This window comes from Gambusia affinis, linkage group LG22 (genome assembly GCF_019740435.1).
Source record: "Gambusia affinis linkage group LG22, SWU_Gaff_1.0, whole genome shotgun sequence".
Classification (NCBI taxonomy): Eukaryota; Metazoa; Chordata; class Actinopteri; order Cyprinodontiformes; family Poeciliidae; genus Gambusia; species Gambusia affinis.
Genome location: NC_057889.1, coordinates 173,761 through 198,041, shown reverse-complemented (window position 1 = coordinate 198,041; position 24,281 = coordinate 173,761). Strand labels below are relative to the sequence as shown.

The following is a 24,281-nucleotide window of genomic DNA, read 5'->3' as shown; positions in this document are numbered from 1 at the left end:
AACCGAGTCTGGACCTGCAGAGACTGGATCCCGGTTCTGAACCGGGCCTCTGGGTCCGATCCGTCCTGGAGGAATGAAACTGAGCAGAACCAGAACTGACTGGACTTTCAGTCCATTTATTATGGAATGTTTCTGCTGAGTCATGATTCTGTTCGGGTTGCACATGCATGATCAAAATACAGCAACACACACTTCCTGTCTCTCACACACTTCCTGCCACATGCTGGTTCTGCCGGTTCCGTGTAGGTCCAAGACACCTCAAAGGGAAAAGTTCTGATAAGTTCTGGTTCTTCCATCACTGATTGACCTGCTGGCCTCTGATTGGCTGGACGGAGTTTGTTCAGGGTGGGCGGGGCTAGAACACTTCCTCTTCCTCACAGCCGTAATCTGGAAAACATGGATGCATTGGTCGGTTCTGGAACGGGTTCTGATGTGTCAGGGAAAGTTGTGGACCGACCTCCGACCAGCTGCAGTGCGCTGACGCAGTCTTCCTCTGCCTCCTCTTCCTCTTCCTCCGTTTCCCCCGGGGGCGGGGCTTCGGTGGGGGCGGGGCCTGCGTCTGGAACAGCTGCAGGAGGAGCTTCATGTACAGCCTCCGATGCCGTTTCCATGACAACTGCTGTTTCCACCTAAAATCGATTAAACCAAATGAAACCTGGGAGAACTGACTGACTCAGGGTTTCCTGGTCCGGTCCGGTCCGAACGGGGTTTACCTGCGGAGCGGCTTTCTTTTTCCGAGGTGTGGAGGAAATGAGGCGCCTGAACCTGGAACACGAAACAGGAAGTTGAGCTTTGATCACTGATCAGGCGATCGATTGCTCTGGGCTGGTACCTCTTGGTCATTACGGTGGCGCTGGCGGACAGTTCTGCGTTGGCGTCGCTGGCCTTCCTGCGGCGGCGGCTCAGGCGTTTGCGTGAGACGATGGCGGCGCCCCCTGGGGGCTCGGAGGCTGGACTTCCTGCCGGTTGGTTCAGGTCTTTCAGGACGTCGTAGTTGATCTTACTGGAGATCTTCTTCCTCTCTAGCATCTTCTCGATGGCCTCGCCCGCCGTGGCCGCCTCGATCTGCTCACGCTTCTTGTATTTCTTCTTCTGCAGATGGGGAAAGGTCAGAGGTCAGAGCAGGAAGCCAGCCCCTGGCATGCAGAGTGGTAGACCCCGTTTCCAACCTTCTCCTTGTAGGTGCCCTGCTCCTTCTCCTTGGAGATCCTCTCTTCCTTCTCTGTGAACACAAGCAGCCTATCAGCATCCTCCATGTTTAATCAGCCAATCAGCATCCTCCGTGTTGACCAGTCCTCACCCTTCTGCTCCTTCAGGTAATCTGCGTTCTGCTTGGTCCAAAGCTCCGTCTTCACCTCCACCTCCTTCTCGTTCAGGATGTACTGCAGCAGACAGCAGCAGCCAATCAGAGACCGGCGTGGTGACAGCCAATCAGCATGCCTCTGACTGGAACCGGGCGCTCACCTTATCGATCTCCTGATCATCGATTCCTTCCAGGTCCAGCTCTCCGCTCGGAGACGGATCCTCTGGAAAACAAACCCTCAGTGACATCACAGCGCCGTGTTAGCTCTGCTATCTGGTCACGTAACCATGGTGATTTTTCTCTAAAGGTTTTATTGGCTCTACTGGCCTTTATTTAGTGAATTGATAGGAAAGTGGGAAATGAGAGAGTGAAGAGGCAAAGGTCACCATGCCGGAAATTGAACCTGCGACTGCCGCGTCCAGGACTGTGCTTAACCGCTGTGCCACCGCAGCGCCTTGTAACCATGGTGATTAATGATTTAACTAGTTACTAGTTAGGTAACATGGTGACTTTGTGACTCACAGATGGTTGTTTAGTAAAGTTACTGGTGATGTAATACCACATGGTGATGGAACAGTTCCTGAGTGGTTTGTACCGTCTGGGTTCTGGTCCGGTTCTGGCAGATCGAAGGTGTGAAAGCTCTCCTGGAGGCCCAGGCTGGCATTTCCCAGGATGGAGGCCAAAGGGGCGCCCTGGGCGGGTCGCCCGGCTCCCTCCGTTTCCGCTTCCTGTGGCGCCCCGCCCCCCTCCTCCTCCTGGATCACCCGACGCAGGAAGTCCTGCGTCAGCCGCTGGGCGGCGGCCTGCAGGGCGGCGTCGTCCCCCTCCTTGTCCTCCGGGTCGACCGGAGAGGACAGGACGTCGTCATCCTCTGGATCTGGAACCAGGGAGAGCAGCGGACTTTACCAGTGAGGATGTGAAGGACGTCAGAGCCTCGTCTAGATCTCCTAGATCTAGACGAGGCTCTGATGATAAAACACAACCAGAGCGGATGGAGCCTGAATAATCCATCTGGTTTCTGCTCTCCCACTCAGCAGCCGGTTCTGGTTCTGGTTCTGGCTCTGGTGGAGTTGTGCTATGTGTGACCTGGTCTGAATTGGACCTGCTGTGGTTCTGGACGGACCCATTTCCTTGGCGTAGGCGGCGTAGATCCCCCTGAGTTTGGGCCGGCTCTTTTCCAGCTCCGTCTCAATCTCCTCCTTGTAGCAGCTGATTTCTCCTGGCGGAACCAAAGTAGACAGAGTCGGATCACCGGCTGCTCCCGCTCAACCCGGTTCAGGTGTCCTGAGGATTCCCAGCCTGACCTTCGACCTCGTCCAGCTTCCGGGCCAGTTCCTGCTCCAGCTGCAGAGGAGGATGTTAAATCCACTTCAGTGTTTGTTCTGAATCTATCTGTGATCAACTGCTCTCCCCTGGCTGACCAAGAGGACAACAAAGACTGAACAGGTCCAAACTGAGCATGCTCAGAAACGCCCAACTATAAAAAGCATTCATTGCTTTAATATTTGGTGAGCCGGCCAATCAGAGGCCAGGAGATCTACCTGCTGCATCTTGACTTTGTGCTGGCCGGCAGTGAAGGACGGCGGATCACATTCCTGCTCCAGATCCACCCGCATGAACTCATCGATGGTCAGCTGACTGGTGGGCGTGTCCTCAAACTCTGTTAGCCTGCAGGGACAGAAGAAAGGATCTGATGGGATCCACCAACCAACACTGTCACATTCTTAATGAACAACTCTATTCAGAAAGAAAGCGCTAGCTCAAGGTGGGATTTACTGACTGGGATCCAGTAGGATCAACTGACTGCTACCTGGATCTTCTTATTTCTATAAACATCTATATATCAGATCTACTGACTGGGATCTTATGGAGCCTATTGTGATCTCCTGGTTGGGATCAGTCCTGTCGAATCCAGACAGATCCACCAGGATCTAGAAACTGAACTAGCAGTAATGTTCTTGTATTTTTAATATTAGCTGGGAATCATAATGATCGACTAGGATCAACTGACCCCTGGTCAGTATCATGATATCATTGGATCCCTAGGAATCTGATATAAAATGATCTCCTTTACCTGCAGGGATCCACTGGGATCTCACTCACCTCTTCCTCAGAGTGGTCTGGCACACCTTCACCACGCCGATCACGTCCTTCACCGAGCGCCGAAACTTGTGCATCCGAGCCGCTACCAGGAGAGCTGTGGGGGGGGGGGGTGATGTCATGTGCTACATGGATGTTACTGTTGCCATGGCGACAACCTTACCTGCTCCACAGAGCCCGGACGGGCGACGACCCGTGTGCATCCAGTCCCTCTTCATCCTCTGCACCAGGCGGAGCGCCGTCATGGAAACCTCGTGGTTCTTGTCTCCAAACTCCAGCATGTGAGCGAAGCGAGGGATGTACAGGCACGGGTCTGAGGGGGAGGGGCGGGGTCAGACACTGCAGGCTCCGCCCCTTCTGGTACTGATGCTGTTCTATGCTGCAGTAGGTACCTGAACACCCTAACCCAGAGGTGGGCAGTCCTGGTCCTGGAGGGCCGGTGTCTCCCAGGTCCAACACACCTGAATCCAACAGCTGCATCTCTACAGAACCGGTCGGGTTGGTTCTGCTAATCACCTCATTATATGACTCAGGTGTTTTGAAGTAGAGACACATCTAACAGTTGCAGGACACCGGCCCTCCGGCCCTCCAGGCCTGGAGTTGCCCTCCCCTGGTCTAACTCTATCACAAGCTCACTTGGCTCAAATGTTTCCAGGTCTGACAAATTCAAGATGGCCGCCTTGGTCGTGATAGAAACTTTATTTCCACACTAAATTTCCCAATATTTCACAGATGATGAAAACTATATAACTATGCTGGATAAGGTTATAGAAATCATGTTTACTTATATTTTTTCAAGATGGCCGCCATGGTGAATTAATTAAAATCACTGAAATGAGTTTGGTGTTAAACTGCAGCCTGAATGATTCTTCTACTTTCTGACCCAAAGGTTCCTCTGATCACTGCTCATTTCCTGACCGGGTCAGAACCAGAACCTCATCCACTTCACTCACATTCTGAAACTACAAACCTGATGATAAACCCGTTATGGGTCAGAACCAGAACCGTTACTGTCCCTGCAGGCTCATGACTCCCCCTGCTGGAGAAGCACAGATAAACAAGCTGGACCCAAGATGGCGGCGGGAGGCGGACAGCAGCGCGAGAACAGGTTTTAATCCGGACCGAACCGAGGCGGGTCCAGAAGGTAATACACACAGCTGAACTGTGCACGAAACGGACAGGTTCGGTCCGCTTAGTGAGTCGCTGCTAACTGACCACAGAACCGAGCTGCAGAACCGGACCACGAGCTGGTTCAGAACCGGACCGTTGTGGTTCTGCTCTGCAACCGGACTGGGTGTCTGCTGGGCCCGTCAGTTCGGGATAAAACGGAAATTTCCGATAAAAGATGACAGCCGAACCCAGACTGGATCTCCAGGTCTGATCCAAACAACAGGATCGATAATCAGTGATTCCAGGATCTGCTGTTTGGATCGAACCTGCAGAACCTCCGGGCTTGGTTCTCAAGAATCTTCCGTCTGTCCGATCCAGATTCCCAAAGTGGTCCCACCAGGGCCGGCCGAAGGCATATGCGAGTTAAGCAGCTGCTTAGGGGCCCCCAGTCCACCAGGGGCCCCGAGAGCAGCAGGCCAGTGTAGCAGTGTGATGTTGTTACACTAGATTGTAAAGTGAGAAGCTATTCCGGTAGGAAGTCATATGAGCACCGGCAGCTTTTATTTTGGAAAGATGACAGATCCATTGCATAACAGCGGGTTACTTCCTGTTTCAAAATTATTATTTTTATTCCAATTTAATGTATTGCGGATGAAAATGTGAATTATTATCTTTACTGTTGAACATATTGAGTTCATGGATTGTAGTTCTGCGTGTCAGTTCGGGTTTTAAAAGACAAATTAACGGATCATAACTTTATAGTCTGTGAAGGTTTTTCCCTCTCCGTCTCTTTCTGTTCGGATTCCGGGGGAGAAGGTATGAAGTTTTGCTTTCTGTGTTCAATAAGTGTATTTTCAGCAGAATAAATGACAGTTTGATTACTGTTCTTGTAAAATAATGTGCTTTGGAGCACTTAAACTTTGTCAAACAGTGATGGAACTGAGTTAGCAGCTATTTAGCTGCTCTTATGCTACATGAAACATTGCTAATGAAAATGCTACATTTTCAATACTGAAAATAGTGTTCGTGGCTAAACAGGCGCTGCAGAACACTGTGATGAGAAAAGGCCTGTTTGACGGTAAAGCTAAGCGCCTCTTTGAAAAGCCGGAGGCGACCAGCGTTAAGACCTGATGGTACCTCACTTACATGCTGCTTTCACAATAAAAGCTCACATCCGGTTCATGTTTGATCTACTGCAAGTTACGGTGGCCGACAGGTGCAAATGCGCAGCAAAAGAGAAAACATGCAAACAAAAAAAAAGACACCCCGAATATTATAGCAAACAAAAAATTATTATTGAAAGCGGAAGTGCTCCAGACCACTAGAAGTCAAAAGAAAATAGTATTCATTTTATGGGACCAGATATTCATATGAAAGAAAGTAATTACTATATTTCTTTTCTATAAATATTATTATAAATATTATAATAATATATGTCTTCTTTTATAATATTACAAATATTATAAAAGAAGACATATTATATTTATAATAATATCATAAATATTATAAAAGAAGAGATATTATATTATTAAAGAAGACATATTATATTATTATAATATTTATTATAATATTATAATATATATTATAATAATATTTAATATAATATAATATTATAAAAGACGGCGTATCTGAAAAGAAATATAGTAACTTTACTTTCTCTTTCTATGCAGTTGCAAAAAGAAATATTATATTGGAAATAATTGGGAGACAGGGGGAACCTTTGGAACGCAACCAGCAAATGTCAACCACATCTGATGTTTAATTTCAAAATAAAAGCATGGCAATTTAGGCGGAACAAAATCAAAACGTTTTATTTTAGTAGGCTTTTATTTTAAAATTGAACATCAGATGTGGTTTTGTTCCAGAGGTTCCCTCTGTCTCCCAGAAGTTGCTGGAAACAGAGAGTTTTTCAGCGTTGCTTAATGTCCCCATTTATTTCCAATACATCAATTTTTTTTTTTTGCAACTGCATAAATACAAAGTCTAAACATGATGCAATCATTAGAATCAGCTGCTCTGGAGTAGAGGCTCATCTAAAACATGCAGAGCAGGGCTGAGGACTGGAATTGAGAAGCCGTAATGTCTTGTGCCGTAAAAATCGAATGCTGGCTTTACTGTCATTTTGGAGGAGACTCGTGGTTTTGACTGCTGTTTTCTGCTATTTGAATGGAGCTATGTCATGTTTTATTACTTTTGGTGTGGGATTATTTTGCTAAATTTTTTTCTTATTCATGAACTGTTTAAGATGATTATGCCCATGTTTGGGCTTAGTTATTAGTTATTGCGATTCTTTTTATTTTGTCAGGTAAATGTGTTTTCTTAGGGCTGTTTCTGTTTTCAGCTGCTCTTGTTTCCCTCAGAGCAGAACCGAGATAACCTGAAGAAATCCTGATGCTGAAATATTAAACTGACATTTAGAAACCAGTGGGACCAAACTGGGACCAGCAGAACCAAGGGGACCGGATTGGTTTAGGCTCTTTGTGCTCCCAGCTGTTTGGATAATCTGGATTATAATCCCTGTGACCCGGACAGGAAGCGGCCATGTTGTGATGGGAGGAAGAAGAGGAGATGGCAGCGGAGCTTTTCTCCACCAGCCTTCCTCACGGCGAGGACGAGGAAGAGGAGGAGACGAAGAAGAACTTCGTCCAGCTGAGCGAACCTGAGGAATCCGCCGAGCGGAACACCGTCGGCATCGACGACGACGACGATGATGATGATGATGATGATGATGAGAGACTCAGCTGGCAGGGAGCCCACCCCACCCTGAGGGAGAGGTAAACAACAACATGGCGGTGTGGGCGGGGCTTCACATTCCACTATGTTTCAGTGTCTTTAGGTTCTGGTCGCAGTTTGGACCGGTTCAGAACCATAAATTACTTTCAGTGTGAACCGGGTTCAACCAGGTCTGACTGCACCACTTTGAACTCCTAAACGGCCTGAACGGCGCCCCCTGTGGGCGGGTGACGTGACGTGGCGCCCCCTGCTGACAGCAGTTGGTTCCTGTTTGTCTGCAGGAACGCTCTGATGTTCAACAACGAGCACATGGCCGACATCCACTTCATCGTGGGTCCACCTGGAGAAACGCAGACGGTCCCGGCTCATAAGGTACAGAACCTGGTCTGGAGCGATCCTGTGCTCTTGGTGTGTTTCTGCCGGCCGGTTCTGACCCATTTTCTGACTGTGTTCCAGTACGTCCTGGCGGTCGGCAGCTCTGTGTTTGGAGCCATGTTCTATGGAGATCTGGCGGAAGGACAGTCGGAAATCCACATCCCGGACGTGGAACCAGCTGCTTTCCTCACCCTGTTGAAGTGAGTCCAGACACGGTTCCAGAACCACCACTGAACCACCAGAACTGTTTGGTTCAGAATGCTGTAGATCAAAGTCAGACCCAGACAGACGATGGTCACAGCGGTTCTGACCCATTCAGGCCAATGTAAATCTATTCACATTGGGTATGACTTAGTTCGGACCTTAGTGTTGACTCACTAAGTCGTACTCAGACAGGGTCAGACTGGATTGGACCTATTCAGAGCAGTTTCAGACCGGTTCAGAGAGGTCCAGATGCTTCCTCTTACTGGTCTTGAACTTCGTACCAATCACTAGATGTGGCGTCTTCACTAGAAACCAGCAGAACCCAGGAACGTCATATCCGGAACCTTCTTCAGAGTTCTGGTCCAGAGTAGATCTGGGTCCGAGGTCTCTAATGTCCCCTCCTGTGTCTCAGGTACATGTACAGCGATGAAGTGGAGCTGGACGCCGACACGGTTCTAGCCACGCTCTACGCCGCCAAGAAGTACATCGTCCCGGCCGTGGCGAAGGCGTGCGTGGGCTTCCTGGAGACGAGCCTGGAGGCCAAGAACGCCTGCGTGCTGCTGTCCCAGAGTCGGCTGTTTGAGGAGGCGGAGCTTACGGAGCGCTGCTGGGAGGTGATCGACGCGCAGGCCGAGCTGGCGCTGCGGTCTGAAGGGTTCTGTGAGATCGATCGGCCCACGCTGGAGATTGTCCTGCAGAGGGAGACGCTCAACATCCGCGAGGCAGCGGTGTTCCAGGCGGCGCTGAACTGGGCGGCGGCAGAGTGCCGGCGCCAGGGACTGCCGGTGATCCCTCGGAACCAGCGGGCCGTGCTTGGGAAGGCTCTGTACCTGCTCCGGGTCCCCTCCATGTCTCTGCAGGAGTTTGCAGACGGACCGGCGCAGTCGGAGGTTCTGACACTGGTGGAGACCCATAACATCTTCCTGTGGTACACTGCCACCAACAAACCCCAACTGGACTTCCCTGTGGGGAAACGGGTCGGCCTGGCGCCGCAGTGGTGCCACCGCTTCCAGGCGTCCGCCTATCGCAGCAACCAGTGGCGCTACAGGGGGCGCTGTGACAGCATCCAGTTCGCCGTAGACCGCAGGATCTTCATGGCCGGGCTGGGCCTGTACGGGTCAAGCGGCGGGAAGGCCGAGTACAGCGTGAGGATCGAGTTGAAGCGACAGGGAACCCTTCTGGCCCAGAACCTCACCAAGTTTCTATCAGATGGGTCAAGCAGCACCTTCCCCGTCTGGTTCGAACACCCCGTCCAGGTGGAGCAAGACACCTTCTACACGGTCAGCGCCGTCCTGGACGGGAACGAGCTCAGCTACTTTGGACAGGAGGGAATGACCGAGGTGCAGTGTGGGAAGGTGACCTTCCAGTTCCAGTGCTCCTCGGACAGCACCAACGGTACCGGAGTGCAGGGGGGGCAGATCCCAGAACTGATCTTTTACTGCTGAAGCTGGACCTGACGGCCTGAAGGCCTCAATCCAGGAGGGATAGTCTGGTTCTGATAGCGTTAGCAGCTACAATACTGATAGCATTAGCGGCTACAGTACTGATAGCGTTAGCGGCTACAGATCTGATAGCGTTAGCGGCTACAATACTGATAGCATTAGCGGCTACAGATCTGATAGCGTTAGCGGCTACAATACTGATAGCGTTAGCAGCTACAGTACTAATAGCGTTAGCGGTTCTGGTTCTGATAGGTTGAGGTGTTTCAATCATTAAAGTTAGTGTGATTGAAATTGCAGTTTGTTTTTATGTGATGTAGTTTCCTGCAGCCACCACCAGAGGTCACTATAGATAAACCTTTCTTCAGCAGAGAGCATGCTGGGAAATGTCATTCTGTAGGTCTAATCGCTGCTGTTTTAGCTAAATTTGACATGTTACTGGCGAGTCACGTGACCTGATGCGACAGGAAGTCTCACCGATGGCGGGCGCGTTGATGCACAGCTCCCGGGCCAACAGCAGGAAGGTCTTCCCCAGGATGTAGACGTTCACCTGGACACAGAGACGCTCTGTGATTGGTCCAGAGCTCAGAGACGCTGCAGCTGGCTGCTCCCATGTTGCTCTTACCTGCAGCAGGTCGCTCAGGTCCAGTAGCATGTCTGAAGCCCAGTTCAGGAAAGAAACGGGTCGAATCAGAACCGGTTCACTCACTGAACGATTCCTTGAGTTCTGAACGGGTTCTTCTTTATTCTGCAGCTGCTGATCCGACTGACAGGGAAGGAAATCCAATAAAAAATACATTTTTATTCATTTCTTCTGTTTTTCTTTACAAAGGAAGAAATTTTTATTTTTTTTAATATTTTCAGGACTTGATTTTTATTTACATATCTACATAGAATAAAGATACAACTGCCTTTTTATTTTTCTACTTTTTAAACTATAATATAGTCATTTTAATAGTTATTTAGATTTTTCGGAATTAGCTTCCCTTTGTTACATTTGTTACTTCAGAGACAATCAGGTTTGAGGTTGTATTTAAAGAGAGATTAGTAATTTGAGGTAATCTCAAATTTAACAAAAATTTAAGAAGTAGGAAGATAAAACACTTTCTTTTCATTAGAACATTTTTTATTTAGAAAGATTATCATACCTTACTTTTATTAGTGGATAATCTCAATAAAAAAATAATTTGGAGTTTAAAAACTAAGATGTGGAAAGACAAGCAGCAGGCAGGTGGCTGGTTGCTAGGATACGGGGCGTGCCTTCGGTGCGGCACACCAGGTAGAGGCAGGCGGCGATGACGTGCTCCGTCCGCCGGCCTCTGGTCAGGTGTTTGCTGACGACCAGCTTGAAGAAGTTGAAGGCCGTGTCCAGGCAGTGCTGGTTGAGCTGCAGCTGGCTGCCCAGCTGCTGGATCTGACGCTTACCTGCACACACACACACACACACACACACACACACCTGGAGTCACACCTGGAGACGCGTCCCAGACGAAGACGCGTCCTGAACTCACCGTTCTGCAGCGTCTGGGCTCTGGACTCCTTTCCGACGCCGGTGTGGAAACCAGAACCGAGGAGTGGAGCTTTAACTGGACCTGGCAGCAGACGGACACTCTGATCATTAAATGAAGTGTAATTTTAATAAAGAGTTTCATGTTAAAATATGTTTGACTCTATATGGAGGGTTTAGTCTGAAGAAATTCAATGTGAAAAGTTCATAATAATTCCAGAGCATATTTAAAACTTAACAGGATTATTGTTAGAATTACAATAATTACCTAAACGACAAAACGTTTATTAAATAAATTATTTAAAAATATATCATTTGATAAATTTCCAGCAGTCAGTTCACATTTATTCTAATATTTGGTGCAGAATTCAGAAGCTTCTGCAGGAAACGTTTCCATTATGGATCCCTGGTCAGAACCATTCTGGGTTCTAACGACCCGTTTAAGACTCGGCTCGGGTCCAGCTCAGTCTCAGCCAGTGGTTCTGATAGGAGAAGCCCAGTCTGAGTCCAGGCCCGGTTGGTACCGGTACCGCTCACATGGGAACGCAGGAGGTTTCAGCTGCAATCATCCACAAGCAGCTTCACCTGGACTCCCTCCCTGGTTACTATGACAACCAGGTGATTAGCCCACCTGGTGCTCTCCTCAGTGGAGTCGGAGCTGCAGCCAGTTTTCTGGAGGAAACTCTTTACAAAATCTGAATCGCTTGTCTACTTTTAAATGACCAGAGGGGACAGTTCCATTCTGGACAGGTGAGGGCTCACCTGTGCTGCTGCTTCATGAGAGGAACCAGGGTCCGGGGCCAGTCGGAGGGTAAAACAGCAGATTTTGGCTCCGATTCCTCCAAGTTAACTGTTTCTCTACAAACCTCCAGGTCTGTCAGGAATGTCTGATTTCATTCTGCTGCTCCTGACCAGCCTCTGGTCGGAGCTCACATGTTGGCAGGAGATGCTCGGTCATGAAAACGCTCTTCCAGCCGTTCTCTGGGTTTCTGGAGGCCCAGGTGATGGCAGCTTCACCACAGTTTTCCGGAACATTCCTGACCTTTGACCTTCAGTTGTTGAGCAGATTTTCAGGTGTGGCTCAGTCGGAGTGTCAGGATCGGTACCTGTGGGTCCGCCTCGCTTCGAAGCCATTGGTCAGTTCTTCTTCACTGAACTCGATGCCGGGAGCGTCCGCGTCTCTGATGTCCTCATTTAGACGCAGACGGACGGCGACCCCTGCGCCGCCAGCGGATGGACGGCGACCCCGGCGTCTCGCCTCCCGCTGTGGTTACACCACCAGCACCGTCACGCCGGACAGCTTCACCGTCTTCAGAGCATCGTTTTTCTCCTGCTTCACCCACAACCAGCTTCGCCTCCCAAACTTCTTGTTTAAAAGTAGTCAAACAATGAATATTTTGAAAAGATTTTCTTCTATACAATGATTAAAAAGTTTACTGTGCATTATTTACTGACACGTGTCCTCATGTCCCTGGAGGGCGTGTCCACCTGTCCTGAATCCCCCCTGCCGGTTGATGACCTCAACCGGTCTTTGCACCAGGCGTTCCGGTGAGTCTGTTTCTCTCCAGAATGACCAGGCCTTCACCTTCAAGCTGAACGAGCCGCTGAGCGACGGCAGGTTGAGCAGCCTGTCCTGGACACGGAGCTCAGCTGTGAGGAGGACTACAGGGTCCATTAACACAGCTGCTGTTGCCTGGTAACCAGCTGACTGACCTGCTGTGGTTTGTTGTCAGCTGAACGTGAACAGAGTCTTCATGTGTCAGCAGTGATGGGCGTCCCTCGGTCAGTTCTTCAGGACCAGGTGTGTCGTTGACTTTCATCCCTGACCTGAGCTGGGTCTGAACCTGTAACGGTGAGGCGTTTGGTTTGTGGTCTTCAGGCTCAGAGGACCGGCAGCTGGTCCTGGCAGACCGCCTCAGGTCGGTTCCAGAGGCCCGGCGGTGGGTTAGGGTTGACCCGCCTCCAGGAGGGCGATACTTCGATCTGCACTCGGCCTCATGCTGAGTCTCCATGGTGGGATGAACCAACACCAGGTTTTAGCCATTAATGGCTGAATCCAACAGCTTGATTTCATGCAAACTTCAACTCTAAATTCTGACAACTAACCATTTCTGTACTGTTTTAAAAGAAGAGCTGCAGTACCACAGTGTCCTCTACATTAAATTCAAGCTGGTGGAACTAACTGTCTTGTAGTGTGAAGATGGTTAGTAGTTTCCTGGACCCGTTTACCTGGGGAATCGGATCGATCTTGGAATCAGAAACTATTCATTTCTTCAGTTTCGTTCCTGCTTTTAACGGAAATAGTGACATTTTGTTCTTTTCTCAGGTTGATGATGTTCCAGTTGAGACTATTCAGGTGTCTCTGTCTCTGCTGCTGATTGGCCTGCACACTCAGTCAGCTCACACAGAACAAAAGGTGAGTCTGAACCAGACGGCCTTGCTTTTTCTTCCCTTCAGATTCTGGATTGTTTGTTGGCAGTCGGTCCCTCGGTCCTCTCCGCTCTGGTTGGGGAGGGAGCAGGATGTAAAAGTTGGAGCGATGGCGTCAGGCTGGAGGGTTTCCTACTGGACAAAGCTACTGTCGCCTCTAAACGTCTCGGTCTGGTTCACCGAGACGGAATGATGAAGATTGGAGTTCCTTTTGGGTCAGAGGGCGGCTTCAGGGAGGTGCAGAGGCTGGTTGAGGAAACCATTGGCTTTGAGGAAATGTTTTAATCATATCTGTTGTACAAGGAGTTTTATAGTCCTTGTACATATGAGCATCTTTTCTCTCTGGTCTTTGATGATGGACACTAAACACAGAACATTTAAAGTGCCTGAGACTCCACTAATCTGTAGAACACCTTTAAGATCAGGAAAGACCCAATTGAAGAGGTCTGGCTAATCACTCATGGTTTATTTCTTTGTAGAGACAATCAGGAGTTCACCGTTTACCTGGGATGTCATCTTGGAGGAAGTCTGGATTAACGGGCCTCAGCCAAAACCCTACGAGCTGTGACTGCAGTAACTAACCTTACAGCTGGGTTCTGGACAGCGTTCGGGTTGGTTTGGAACTAAAGGTCCACCGACACTGAATGAATGTTCAGTTGGTTCAAAGATGCATTCATGGGTCTTTAGTTTAACTCGGTTAAAACAGAAGTGAGAAAACAAACTGTGAACAGAATCCTGCTATTTTCTCAGATGAAAACTGAGAATGTGAAGTAAACCCAAACCCTGACTTGTTAGACGCTCTAACCCGGTTCTGTCTCTGTAGGTGAGCGGTTCTGATCGCTGTTGCCTCCATGTTGATTAATAAATATTATTTATCAGTTCTGGTCCTTGTTTTATTCCTGATGTGGCTCTAGAGGCACCGCTGGATGTTTTGCAGAAATTGGGTTTATTAAAGGTTCTCAGTGGTGCAACATTCTGCTAATACCAGAGCAACTTTGTTGTTTGTTTGGTTTTTTTATGCTGTTCTTGCTTTGAAAACATTTAAATATCATCTACAGGTGAATTTACTTGGTGGCTTTGAAAACCTTCAGTTGAATTTTACTCTGAAGTGTTAAGAATTCAAGTAAATGTTTACATTCATGCTCTTATTTTGAAATGCATGTATCAACATTGTTGCATGTTGACCAACCTGCAGTTGGTGCTTTAGCATTTTTAAAAGGCAAATAAAAACATTTTCTCAGGCTTTTACCTCTTGATTTTATGTTGTGTATAGTTTCAAGGTTGATTTCCATCGTTCAGATTTTTAAAATTATTTCTATGAAAAACACTTTAAATAAACTTAGTTGGCATCAACTCCTGCTAAATCCTGCAGTCTAACCCTAAGCTTCCACTGAGTAGAGTTAGCATTAGCCTACATTAGATACCATGTTAGTTTAGTGTTGGTGGACACAACCCACAACTGGAGCTTCGAAACTCTGGGTTGCTTCAGCTGGACCCTTCAGTGTCTCTACAACCTTTAACTGGTTCTAATGGTAATACTGGTTCTGGTCGTCCCAGCCAGTGGAGAAAACCAGTCTCACCATCAGCAGAGACAAACTGTCCCACAGCAGACGACACGCCTCCACTTCCTTCCACGAACTGGACCTCTGACACAATGATGTTGTCCTCCAGAACCGAGCCGCAGCCCGTGCACACTGCGCTGCCCCGGGCCTGGTCCACATCGATGTCGGACCCCCCACAGGTCCGGCACACCCTGGAACTCATTGTGGCGGAGCCTGAGGATGAGGAGCAGTTCCTCTTTAGCATAGATCAACAACAATCTGGAAACAGATTCTGCGTCCTGGAGATTAATTTCCTTTAGTCAGATCAAAAGAGACAGAGGGGAGAGAACATGGTGGTGGGAGTATTATGCTGAGGGTGCTTCAGTGAGTCTGGAACTGGACCTAAATCGCTGCTGAACGGTCAGTCAGAAGACAAAGGTCTGGTTTGTATTTGTGGTTCCTGCAGGGCTCGATCCACTGAATGTTGTCTGAATCTTATTAATGTTCAGTAAACATTTTAAAACCAGCCCACATGTTGGCTGGTTCTGTTCAGCTGGAGCCAGCAGAACAGAACCAGCAGCTGTCCTGACCCAGAACCCTGATCTTCATGCTGCTGTTGTTCCCCACTGAGGGACAATAAAGCTGATTTCTATTCTATTCTGATCTTCTGAGAAGGTTCTGAAGGGTTCTAACCCAGTTTGGTTTCTGGAGCCGAACAATTCAGATTATCTGCAAATCAAAACAATCTGCTAATGAACCGGAACCAGGATGTTTGGACCTGAACAGTAGCTGGAAATCCCTGCAGAAAATGAGATAATTTACCATCAACTCGATCGGTTCTGATCGAACACCAATGATGTCTTCCAAACAAACCGAACCTCCAGAACAGTCCGACAGCAAAATCTCACTTATGAAGTAGAAAGCCCGCACCTAGAATCGAACCCACAACCGAACCGGCCAGAGGTTCAACCTCTAACCACTGGACCACCGAGTACAACCGAACACTCCCCACTTACCGGGTAAGGTTCCGGAACCAGGCGGGAAGACCCAACAGACAGCGGTTCGAACTCTAGCAGCTGAGCTTCATGTTCGCCCCATCCGAACCGTAACCACTCAGACTAATGGATCAATTACTGATTCTGGTTTTGATCTGTGTTTAGCTTCCCCAACTGGCGCCCAAATGTGACGTCACTTCTGAGCCAAGAACCATATCTTCGTCATTTTTCGCGCCGCCGCCAGTTCTGTTCGGTTCGGCCGGGACGGGACAGGTGGAACGAACGGGACTGGGCCATATCAGGCAGCGGTACCGGAGTCGGAGTTATTTTCTGGACCCGGCGGCAAGCGATGACGCCACGTGCTCAGGCAGGAGTTTGTTCGTGTTGTGACGCTTTCACAAACAAATTTGGTCAGAACCAGATCCGGTACCGCAGAGATGAACTGGGACCGGCTGCAGCTCAAACCGCGGATCATCTCCGCAATTCAGAGAGGTACCAGTTGCTCCACCGGACTCCAGGATCCAAACCCAGATTTGAACTGGCTCTCCCTCCAGGGGCGATTCTAGGACCTGATCTGTAGGGGGGCTTTAGCCCCCAGCAGGGCTGAGACCCAGCAGAAGATATTCTAAATCTAACTGCTTATTTACAAATATTCATAAACAAAATTAACAGAAATGTTGTCAGTAATTTATAGAATAAAAGAACAATGTTCATTTTACTCAAACATAAACCAATAAAGAGTAAAATCAGAGAAACTTTTAATTTTCCCAGAGGTGAATAAACAGAATCTCTAGATGAAATCAAACCTGATAACATTCATGAGACACAAGCAGCTGTAGAGTCACTCAGTCCCAGTGTGGAAATTAAAATAAAATCTACTCAAAACTTTGCAATTCATTTGAAAAAACATTTTATTAAATTCATAGGATTAATAAAGCTAAAACCAGTTTATTATCCAGGTAGACGTTCAGGTTAATGACCAGTAAGAACTTTATCTGAAAATATAATGTCATCATTTTTATCTGAACGTTATGCAGCTGTTGGCCTTTTTCTTTAAACATGAATGAATGTCCGTCTATGGAAAAGTAGAAATGATGAGTCGGGTTTTAATATTTCACTTCATGAAGTGAGTCTGTCAGTTTCAGAACCAAACAGCTTCCTGTTCACTCAGAACCAGCCGGACCCAAACATCCCGTCCTGTTTGTTAGTTTGACCTTATTCTAGTGAGTCCAGAGAGATTTGGGAAATTAATTACAGAACACAACAATCACTGATCAAACTTCAACAAAGAGCAACAAGAATAATGAACAATAATGAAGGACCAGGATCAGACTAACACGTTATTTATCCAGATGTTTTATACATTTACAACATTTAGTACTGAACAACTACAAAATAATATTCAAATAAATAAACCAACGCTGTACACAATTTCATTCATAAATAGAAAAATAATTATAAATGTATTAAGTACTGCATTGCCTATTGTAAAAAAAAAATCATTTATCATAATATTTTGCAAATTGTCATCTGAATAAAATGAGCTGATGATACAAGTCTGGTCCCTTATAGCTGGTTAAAATATATATTTACTGTTTTCTTTTGAAGCTGGTTCTACACCAGGGTTACTAGCGGCGCCGTGTCGTCACTGTTTGGGTTTTTGAACAGAGGAATATTTAATATTGTGAACCAAAAAGACGCTTGTGTCTCTGATCCGGATCCAGCAGATGGAAAATGTGGAAAAGCTGATCTTAATATTTCCCGTGTTTTATTTTGGCCATTATTGTTAAACTTTGTGTGATGTGTGTATGATGGGCGTCTCTATCGCACAGTTATGTATCGTTTCAATACACGCACATTTAACAGCCAAATATGGGACGACTGTATTTTCTGGGATGGATGGTAACACCAGGGCTGCTGAGGAACAGTTTAGCGTGCTAAAGCTAAAGCTCCCTAAAACAGGCTAGAATGGCCACTGCCTCCCACAGAGAAGACGTGTGGAGGAAAAGCCTGAGCTTCACTCTCACACCTTCATCGTTGATGTTCTACAGTGATTTAAAGAACCCAAACTTTATTATTTGTCTAATTAATCCCAGGTTAACGAACAGAACCAGAGCCTCATTAAAGCTGACGGTTTTCCTACGGCAGCTGTGTTCACTGAGCATCACCATTGTAGCTCTGTGGTTGTGTCGTTGCCATAGTAACGTGTTTTCTCCCCCAGCTCATCTGAAGTCTGTTCGGGAGGTTCTGGTTGTGTCTGAGCCGGACCTTCAGAAAATGACCGGACTGTCCCGCCCAGACGTCCAGGAGCTGCTCCATGCTGCCGCCACCGCCTGCAGGACCCATCAGCCAATCACAGGTGAGATTATCTGATTGGCTCACACAGTGTGACATCATGCCCAGTTCTAACAGCAGTGTGTGCTTCCCCTCTCCCCTCAGCCCTCCAGCTGCAACGGGGTGAGTGCCGCAGGTTGGAGTCCGGCCTGAGGCTCGGTACTGGCTGTCCGGTTCTGGACCAGCTGCTTCGTGGAGGACTGCCAGTGGGGGGCGTCGTTGAGCTGGCGGGAGAGAGCGGAGCGGGGAAGACCCAGCTGGGCCTGCAGCTGTGCCTGTCAGTGCAGTATCCAGTGGAGCACGGAGGTCTGAGCGCAGGTCAGTGAACGCACCACGCGTACGCAGGGCGTCTGTGAACGCACCACGTCAGTGCCCTTCCCAGCATTCTGTGACCTCTGACCTCTGCCCTCCAGGCGCGCTGTATGTCTGTACCGAGGATCCGTTCCCCGTCCGGCGGCTGCAGCAGCTGATCTCAGAGCAGACGTCGCTGCGATCTGACGTCCCGCCGTCTCTGATTGGCCGCCTCCGCTTCTCCGACAACATCTACGTGGAACACGCCGCCGACCTGGTGCGTGTGACCTCTGTCCTCAGATCGGGCGGAGCCTTTGGCCAACCGCAGGCTCACAGGTGTGTCGTTCCCCAGGACTCGCTGCAGGTGTGTCTGTCTCGGCGCGCCGCGCTCCTATTGGCCCAGGGCCGAGTCCGGCTGGTCGTGGTCGACTCGGTGGCGGCGCTGTTCAGGTGCGAGTTCCGGCCCGATGATTGGCTGGAGAGGAACAAGCAGCTGCTCACCATCTCCTCCATGGTGCATCACCTGAGCCACGAGTTCAGCGCCCCGATCCTCTGCATCAACCAGGTGGCTCACACACACCTGTCCCTATACACACACACACACACCCACACACACACACACACACACACACCTGTCTCCTGTCCTCAGGTGTCTCAGATCAGTAGCCATAGTTACTTCCTGCTTTTTTTGTTATCTGTTTAAGGTGACAGACGTTTTCCACCAATCAGAGAGCAGCTCCAGGTAAAGCCGTCCTCCATCCAGGTAAACCCGAAACGTTTTCATCCTGACCTCATGTCTACCTGCCCAGCTCTCCGTCCTCTTCAGTGAGTCCCGCCCTCGGTCTGGCCTGGGCCAATCAGGTGACGGTTCGGCTGATGATGTGCCGTCTCCAGGCGACGGTTTCCCGTGGCGACCAGAGCAGTGCTCTGCGCAAGTTGGAGGTGGTGTTCGCTCCTCACCTGGCCCGGGGCGGCCGGGTACTCGCCGTGTGGAGGGAGGGGCTCCGCGGGGTTCTGGACCCGGTTCTGGCTCCATTTGGACCTGATGTAGCTCAGCAGGAAAAGGTTCTGCCGCTTCATCTGGGTTCCGTCTGAACCGATGAAGATACTTCTGGGTTTCAGCCGGGTCAGAATGAGGTTCTGGTGGGTCTGGCAGTTCGGTTCTCCGATCCAGAGTGGGATCATGATGACTGTCATTCCGGGTCAGAACCAGAGCCAGTTCTGCCCATGATGATGCCTTCACTGACCCCAGGACATCAGGACTCTCCCTGGGATCCGTTACAGTTTGACCCGTCTGCCGCTACCAGAACCTTCAGTGACCCAGAAACGATTGTTTACATCAGAACCTCAGAATCAGAACTTCAAACATGTTTTTCCTGTTGTGTAAATACATTTATTTATTTTTACTGTCAAAAAAGATAAAAAATTGTAAAAAGTTTTTTGTTTTTTTCAGTTCTGTAGGATTGAAAGTGATGAAAACATAATCTGACGTTATTGGTATTTTAATCTCATTATTTATGGATATTTAATGCAAATATTGCAAAATAGGGAAACTGTTCAAAACGTTTGGATCTGCTGTGATTTGTCCCAGGTTGGAGACCCGTGGTCTGTTTGTGTTCATCCGGTTCTTCTGTACATGAACCGGTTCTATTTGGTACCGAATGGACTCCAGATGAAAAAAAGAATCCATTAAAATTCAGTAAATATAAACGGATCATTTTAAATCCTAATCTGGGTTAAAAGATTCGAACTTTTGCCCAATATTCCCGTTTCCCTCAGGGTCAGAACCGTTATGGATCTGGGCGCAGCGGCAGCACTGCGCCTGCGCAGGTTCTCCATAATAAAGCGATCATCAGACGGTAGGAAGACCGTTAGTGTTTTTCAAATTAAAAGCTGCACCGAAGCCGGTCCCCGGGTCACTGATGGAAGCTACCGCTGGAACCGGACTTATGTTGTTCATAGGTCCGGTTCCGGTCCAGGTGTGTTGGAGCAGAAACCCATCTAGAAGAACCGGGCCGGTCGGCTCTGTCCTGCTTTATTTTACCTCTCTTATTTTGAAAGTGAGAGAGTGGCCGCGCCCCTGACTTCCGGTCGTGTTTCGCTTGTTGACGCAGCGCGTGAGTTTTCTCTGCAGAAAGAAAAGGCGCCGCAGAGCTGTAGGTGAGTTGTTGTTTGTTTGTTTGTTTTTGGCTGCAGAGCCTCATCAGTTATCGATCACTTATCGATCAGTGCACATTCCTGCTGCTGATCAGTCGATTGTTAATGTCTTCAAACTGATGACGACACGATTTATCAATTAAAATGTAAACAACAACAAACGACGTCATGACCGACAGAGGGCGTGGCCCCGCTGACCGGATGATGACGATGATGAAGATGATGATCAGGGGAAGCTCTGAGTTAGTGATGTTTTCATCAGCAGGTTCTGGTTCTGGTCGGGTCCAGTTCAAACCAAATTGACGAGTCCCGGTCCGGATCCGTCAGTTTGATTCTTTAGAAAAGGTTCTGAACTGTCCAGTTTCGGGTCTTTAGCAGCAAGACGCTTCACCTGTCACCATGGTAACTGACCTCCACCTGTTGCCATGGTAACCAACACCTGGAGAGCTCCAGGTTGTGCAAGTTAAATCTTTAAACTGGACATTATATGTTTAGTTTGGAAAAAGAAGATTGTATTTGGATTTAATAGCTAAATATTTAAATCCAAATTAAACTTGGACCCACATATTTAGCTTACAACCTAAATATTTAGTTTAGTTTAGGAATGACGTATTGGTTATGTGATCAGCAGTGAACCAGGTGGATCCGGTTCTGTTGGACTGAACCGGTTCTTCCAGAACCTTCTGGACCTACCCTGGTTCTGATGTTAATATGTGTTTGTTTTTGCTGCTGCAGACCATGGCTGCATTCCTCTTCCTCCATCTGGCCCTCCTCTTCCTCCTGGCGGGCCCCGCGGCCCCGCAGACCCCAGATCCCGCCGAGCTGGACCTCCTGGACCGGAGCGCAGACTTCGGGGCGCGGCTGTACCGGGCGGTGGCGGGCCGAACCGACGACAACGTCTTGCTGGCTCCGCTCACCGTCTTTGCGGGAATGCTGGCTCTGCTGAGCGGAACCAGCGGGCCGACCCAGAACCAGCTGCTGCAGGGACTCTCCCTAACAGGACTGGACCCCCAGACTCTGCCAGGTGGGCCAGCATGACCCGGAAGAAGACGGTCCGCCGTCTGCAAACCTAAAACTTAACAGCAATAATTATTAAAGCAAACGGAAGGTCCAGGTTTTAGACGTTTTTTTCACCACGTAATTCATTCATTTACACGTCACCGTTCCAAACTAAACATTTAGTTAGGAAGATAAATATTTTGTTCCAAATTGTATGGAAGAGGATTAGGGCCACAGAAAAAAAAGTTTGAATTATTATTATTTATCTTCTTCCATAGAATTAAATATTTTCCAAAATGGATATATTTAATTTACAATTTAAATATTTGGTTTGCTAACTAAATGTTTAGTTTATTTTGCAGATTAAGTATTTAGTTTGGAAATTAATATTTAACTTCTAAATAGAAAAATAGTTAGCAATATGGCTAAACCAATTAGGTTTTTAGTTAACCTTAGCAATATTTAGCTTCATAGCTAAATATTTAGTGTGCAAGTTAAATCTTTAAACTGGACATTATATGTTTAGTTTGGAAAAAGAAAATTGTATTTGGATTTAATAGCTAAATATTTAAATCCAAATTAAACTTGGACCTACATATTTAGCTTACAACCTAAATATTTACCTAGCAAGCTACAAATTTGGCTTGGAAAATAATTTTATACTTTGGAAATATTAAATTTGGAGCTAAATAGTTAAACAAAAACCTGGAAATTAATTATTAAATGCCACCCTGCTAACTAAATCTAAGCTAAATATTTAGCTTGTGAATGAAAAATTTAGTTTCAAACTGTGACATTCATAAATGAATGAATGAATTGGTGAAAATATGAAAATAACAATCCAGATTGTTGCACTCGAGGTCTGTAGTTGAACTTCCTCTGGCTCCAGATCAGTTCCAGGCCCTGAGGAACGCCGTCCTGCAGCAGGGCGCCGCGCTCTTCCTGGACCGCAGCTTCCAGGCGCCGCCGTCCTTCCAGGATCTGGTTCAGACCAAATATGGCGGACAGACGCAGAGCGTGTCCTTCTCCACCCCGACGGACGCCCAGGATGTCATCAACCGCTGGGTCCAGGACCAGACCCAACACCAGGTCCAGAACCTGCTGAGCACCCTGGATCGCCAGACCCAGATGCTGCTCGTTTCCGCCGCCGCCTACCAGAGTGAGTCCCGCCTGCAGCTGGGCTTTGAATAAGTTACTGTGTTCTGCTGTATGCTTTAACTAGGCCGCTGTGCTCTGCTGTGTTGCAGTGCGCTTCAGTCCTCCCTTCAACGCCTCGCTCACTCAGGTCGAGCGTTTCTACGTCGACCGTTATCACGTCGCCATGGTTCCCATGATGTTTCGGGCCGACAAGTACTTCCTGGCGTACGACAGCGGCGTGAAGGCCGGCGTGCTCAAGCTGCCGATGACGGACGGCGCCGCCATGTTGGTGGTGCTGCCAGACGAAGACGTGGACCTGACCGCCGTGGAGGAGGAAGTGACCTCAGAGAAGATTCGGGCCTGGATCCGCCAGCTGAAGAAGACGTGAGGACCTTTGTCTTCTTCATTCCTCAACTCGCAGTATACGATTCTGATCCGTCTGTTCTGTCAACAGGAAGCTGGAGGTGCAACTTCCTGTCTTCCTGCTGAAGCGCTCCTATGCCCTGAAAGATGTCTTGCAGGCGCTCTACGTCACGCAGGTGTTCCAAGATGGCGCTGACTTCAGCAGCATGGGTGGGGCTTCAGGAGCCAGCCTCTCTCAGGTCAATGGCCCAGTCAAATCCTTGAAAGTTTTGCTTTGCTAACAAACCCTGAGAATATTGACTGATAAAAGTTCCAATGAATCTGTGAGCCTGAAGCTTTCAGTCTTGATGTTAACCAAGGTGTGGGAACATGTTTGATCTGAACGGCTTCGTTCCAAATCACAACATCTTGGGTAGCTCCAGGTTTTTCCAGGTTCTTCCATGTTATTTTTCCATTTTCCCATCACTGATTCTGAATGTTTTTCTAACCCTAGCCCTATTAAATCCTGCCGCTCCGTTTCCTCCTCAGGTGTATCACGCCTCCGTCGTCTCCATGGATCAGAGCGGTGATGATGGCGGCTCAGGGGGCGGGGCCACCGCCTTCTCCTCGCCGCCGCCACGCCTCACCTTCAGCCGGCCCTTCATCTTCATCGTCTACCAGCAGGCCAGCGGCAGCCTGCTCCTCATGGGCCGAGTCACCAACCCCACAGAGAACTGAGCCGAGAACCGCCCCCTTTGAAGCTCCGCCCACCTGTAGAGGCAGGTTGTACCCTCACTTCCTGTCTATTTATAGTGTTAAACATGAGGGGGGCGTCCCCTGACAGGGCCTCAGGGGACGCCCGATGGCTCAAGAATTACACAGATCCAGAACATTAAATCCTGTTCCATTCCTGCTAATCATCATCGTGTTCATTGTAGAGCACTTCCTGTAAGCACTGAGCTAATGCTGCATCCTATTTATTTTGTCGTTTCCTGCATGCTAGCAGCTTTTAGCACTAAGCTAATGCTGAATGTTTGGTTCCGATCAGAAACGGTTTTAATAAAATTGTCGTCACACACTCGAGTCTGTTGATTATTTTCCTGCCAAGACGAATAAAAACTGGATTCGCTCTAGAGTTTCTAAACCAACCAGCTGATTGTAAATACACAAAACTACTCCAGCCTGCAGCAGATTTATGTTTACAATAGTTTTTATTCAACCAGTAAGTTTGTTTCTCTGAGGAAACTAAGCAGAAAGAACAAAAAATCAATTAGAAAATTATTT

At 48.2% G+C, this 24,281-nt stretch overlaps 4 protein-coding genes across 16 annotated transcripts; 3 read left to right on the top strand and 1 right to left on the bottom strand.

The window, feature by feature from the left end:
• Positions 1-54: 54 nt before the first annotated feature.
• On the bottom strand, positions 55-21,230 carry LOC122825309 (transcription factor IIIB 90 kDa subunit-like). Of its 4 annotated transcripts, XM_044106633.1 has the most exons (19): positions 15,759-15,904; positions 14,782-14,976; positions 10,776-10,856; positions 10,516-10,689; positions 9,890-9,921; positions 9,742-9,814; positions 3,567-3,716; positions 3,407-3,500; positions 2,845-2,971; positions 2,608-2,647; positions 2,427-2,522; positions 1,899-2,180; positions 1,465-1,526; positions 1,301-1,382; positions 1,170-1,222; positions 833-1,092; positions 714-765; positions 458-629; positions 55-387 (listed from the first exon to the last, which is right to left on the bottom strand). In XM_044106633.1, the coding sequence occupies exons 2-19, from the start codon at positions 14,963-14,965 to the stop codon at positions 356-358; spliced, it is 2,046 nt and encodes a 681-aa protein (XP_043962568.1). In that variant the 5' UTR covers positions 14,966-14,976; positions 15,759-15,904; the 3' UTR covers positions 55-355. The 4 variants fall into 4 exon arrangements, with proteins under 4 accessions (XP_043962568.1, XP_043962567.1, XP_043962566.1 ...); XM_044106632.1 differs by lacking the exon at positions 15,759-15,904 and adding an exon at positions 21,213-21,230 and having other exon boundaries at positions 9,742-9,921; XM_044106631.1 differs by having other exon boundaries at positions 9,742-9,921; positions 15,759-15,900.
• On the top strand, positions 4,376-14,442 carry LOC122825313 (BTB/POZ domain-containing protein 6-B-like). Of its 6 annotated transcripts, none has more exons than XM_044106646.1 (11): positions 4,376-4,547; positions 7,046-7,287; positions 7,528-7,618; positions 7,703-7,821; positions 8,238-12,148; positions 12,249-12,319; positions 12,505-12,553; positions 12,651-12,784; positions 12,900-12,974; positions 13,098-13,187; positions 13,681-14,442. In XM_044106646.1, the coding sequence occupies exons 2-5, from the start codon at positions 7,082-7,084 to the stop codon at positions 9,268-9,270; spliced, it is 1,449 nt and encodes a 482-aa protein (XP_043962581.1). In that variant the 5' UTR covers positions 4,376-4,547; positions 7,046-7,081; the 3' UTR covers positions 9,271-12,148; positions 12,249-12,319; positions 12,505-12,553; positions 12,651-12,784; positions 12,900-12,974; positions 13,098-13,187; positions 13,681-14,442. The 6 variants fall into 6 exon arrangements, with proteins under 6 accessions (XP_043962581.1, XP_043962580.1, XP_043962578.1 ...); XM_044106645.1 differs by having other exon boundaries at positions 12,505-12,572; XM_044106643.1 differs by lacking the exons at positions 12,505-12,553; positions 12,651-12,784; positions 12,900-12,974.
• On the top strand, positions 15,926-20,272 carry xrcc3 (X-ray repair complementing defective repair in Chinese hamster cells 3). Of its 2 annotated transcripts, none has more exons than XM_044106658.1 (7): positions 15,926-16,229; positions 17,959-18,096; positions 18,177-18,389; positions 18,485-18,639; positions 18,715-18,927; positions 19,067-19,104; positions 19,172-20,272. In XM_044106658.1, the coding sequence occupies exons 1-7, from the start codon at positions 16,175-16,177 to the stop codon at positions 19,455-19,457; spliced, it is 1,098 nt and encodes a 365-aa protein (XP_043962593.1). In that variant the 5' UTR covers positions 15,926-16,174; the 3' UTR covers positions 19,458-20,272. The 2 variants fall into 2 exon arrangements, with proteins under 2 accessions (XP_043962593.1, XP_043962594.1); XM_044106659.1 differs by having other exon boundaries at positions 15,941-16,229; positions 19,189-20,272.
• serpina10a (serpin peptidase inhibitor, clade A (alpha-1 antiproteinase, antitrypsin), member 10a) lies at positions 20,406-24,075 on the top strand. Of its 4 annotated transcripts, none has more exons than XM_044106656.1 (6): positions 20,406-20,522; positions 21,255-21,543; positions 22,408-22,677; positions 22,766-23,039; positions 23,110-23,257; positions 23,547-24,075. In XM_044106656.1, exons 2-6 carry the CDS (start codon positions 21,258-21,260, stop codon positions 23,733-23,735), a joined length of 1,167 nt encoding a protein of 388 aa, XP_043962591.1. In that variant the 5' UTR covers positions 20,406-20,522; positions 21,255-21,257; the 3' UTR covers positions 23,736-24,075. The 4 variants fall into 4 exon arrangements, with proteins under 4 accessions (XP_043962591.1, XP_043962590.1, XP_043962589.1 ...); XM_044106655.1 differs by having other exon boundaries at positions 20,470-20,518; XM_044106654.1 differs by lacking the exon at positions 20,406-20,522 and adding an exon at positions 20,782-20,921.
• The last annotated feature ends 206 nt before the right edge of the window (positions 24,076-24,281 follow it).

Bases quoted from the DNA above. Each gene is read 5' to 3' on its own strand.
- LOC122825313 (XM_044106644.1), top strand. From the start codon at position 7,082: ATGGCAGCGGAGCTTTTCTCCACCAGCCTTCCTCACGGCGAGGACGAG. The intron at 7,619-7,702 runs GTACAGAACCTG...ACTGTGTTCCAG, and splicing joins AGACGGTCCCGGCTCATAAG to TACGTCCTGGCGGTCGGCAG. The intron at 7,822-8,237 runs GTGAGTCCAGAC...CCTGTGTCTCAG, and splicing joins GCTTTCCTCACCCTGTTGAA to GTACATGTACAGCGATGAAG.
- LOC122825309 (XM_044106632.1), bottom strand. From the start codon at position 14,965: ATGAGTTCCAGGGTGTGCCGGACCTGTGGGGGGTCCGACATCGATGTG. The intron at 1,383-1,464 runs GTGAGCGCCCGG...TGTCTGCTGCAG, and splicing joins ATGATCAGGAGATCGATAAG to TACATCCTGAACGAGAAGGA. The intron at 388-457 runs GTCGGTCCACAA...CATGTTTTCCAG, and splicing joins CGCACTGCAGCTGGTCGGAG to ATTACGGCTGTGAGGAAGAG.
- xrcc3 (XM_044106658.1), top strand. From the start codon at position 16,175: ATGAACTGGGACCGGCTGCAGCTCAAACCGCGGATCATCTCCGCAATT. The intron at 18,390-18,484 runs GTCAGTGAACGC...TCTGCCCTCCAG, and splicing joins GCACGGAGGTCTGAGCGCAG to GCGCGCTGTATGTCTGTACC. The intron at 19,105-19,171 runs GTAAAGCCGTCC...CTACCTGCCCAG, and splicing joins CAATCAGAGAGCAGCTCCAG to CTCTCCGTCCTCTTCAGTGA.
- serpina10a (XM_044106654.1), top strand. The intron at 21,544-22,407 runs GTGGGCCAGCAT...CTCTGGCTCCAG, and splicing joins GGACCCCCAGACTCTGCCAG to ATCAGTTCCAGGCCCTGAGG. The intron at 23,258-23,546 runs GTCAATGGCCCA...TTTCCTCCTCAG, and splicing joins CAGGAGCCAGCCTCTCTCAG to GTGTATCACGCCTCCGTCGT.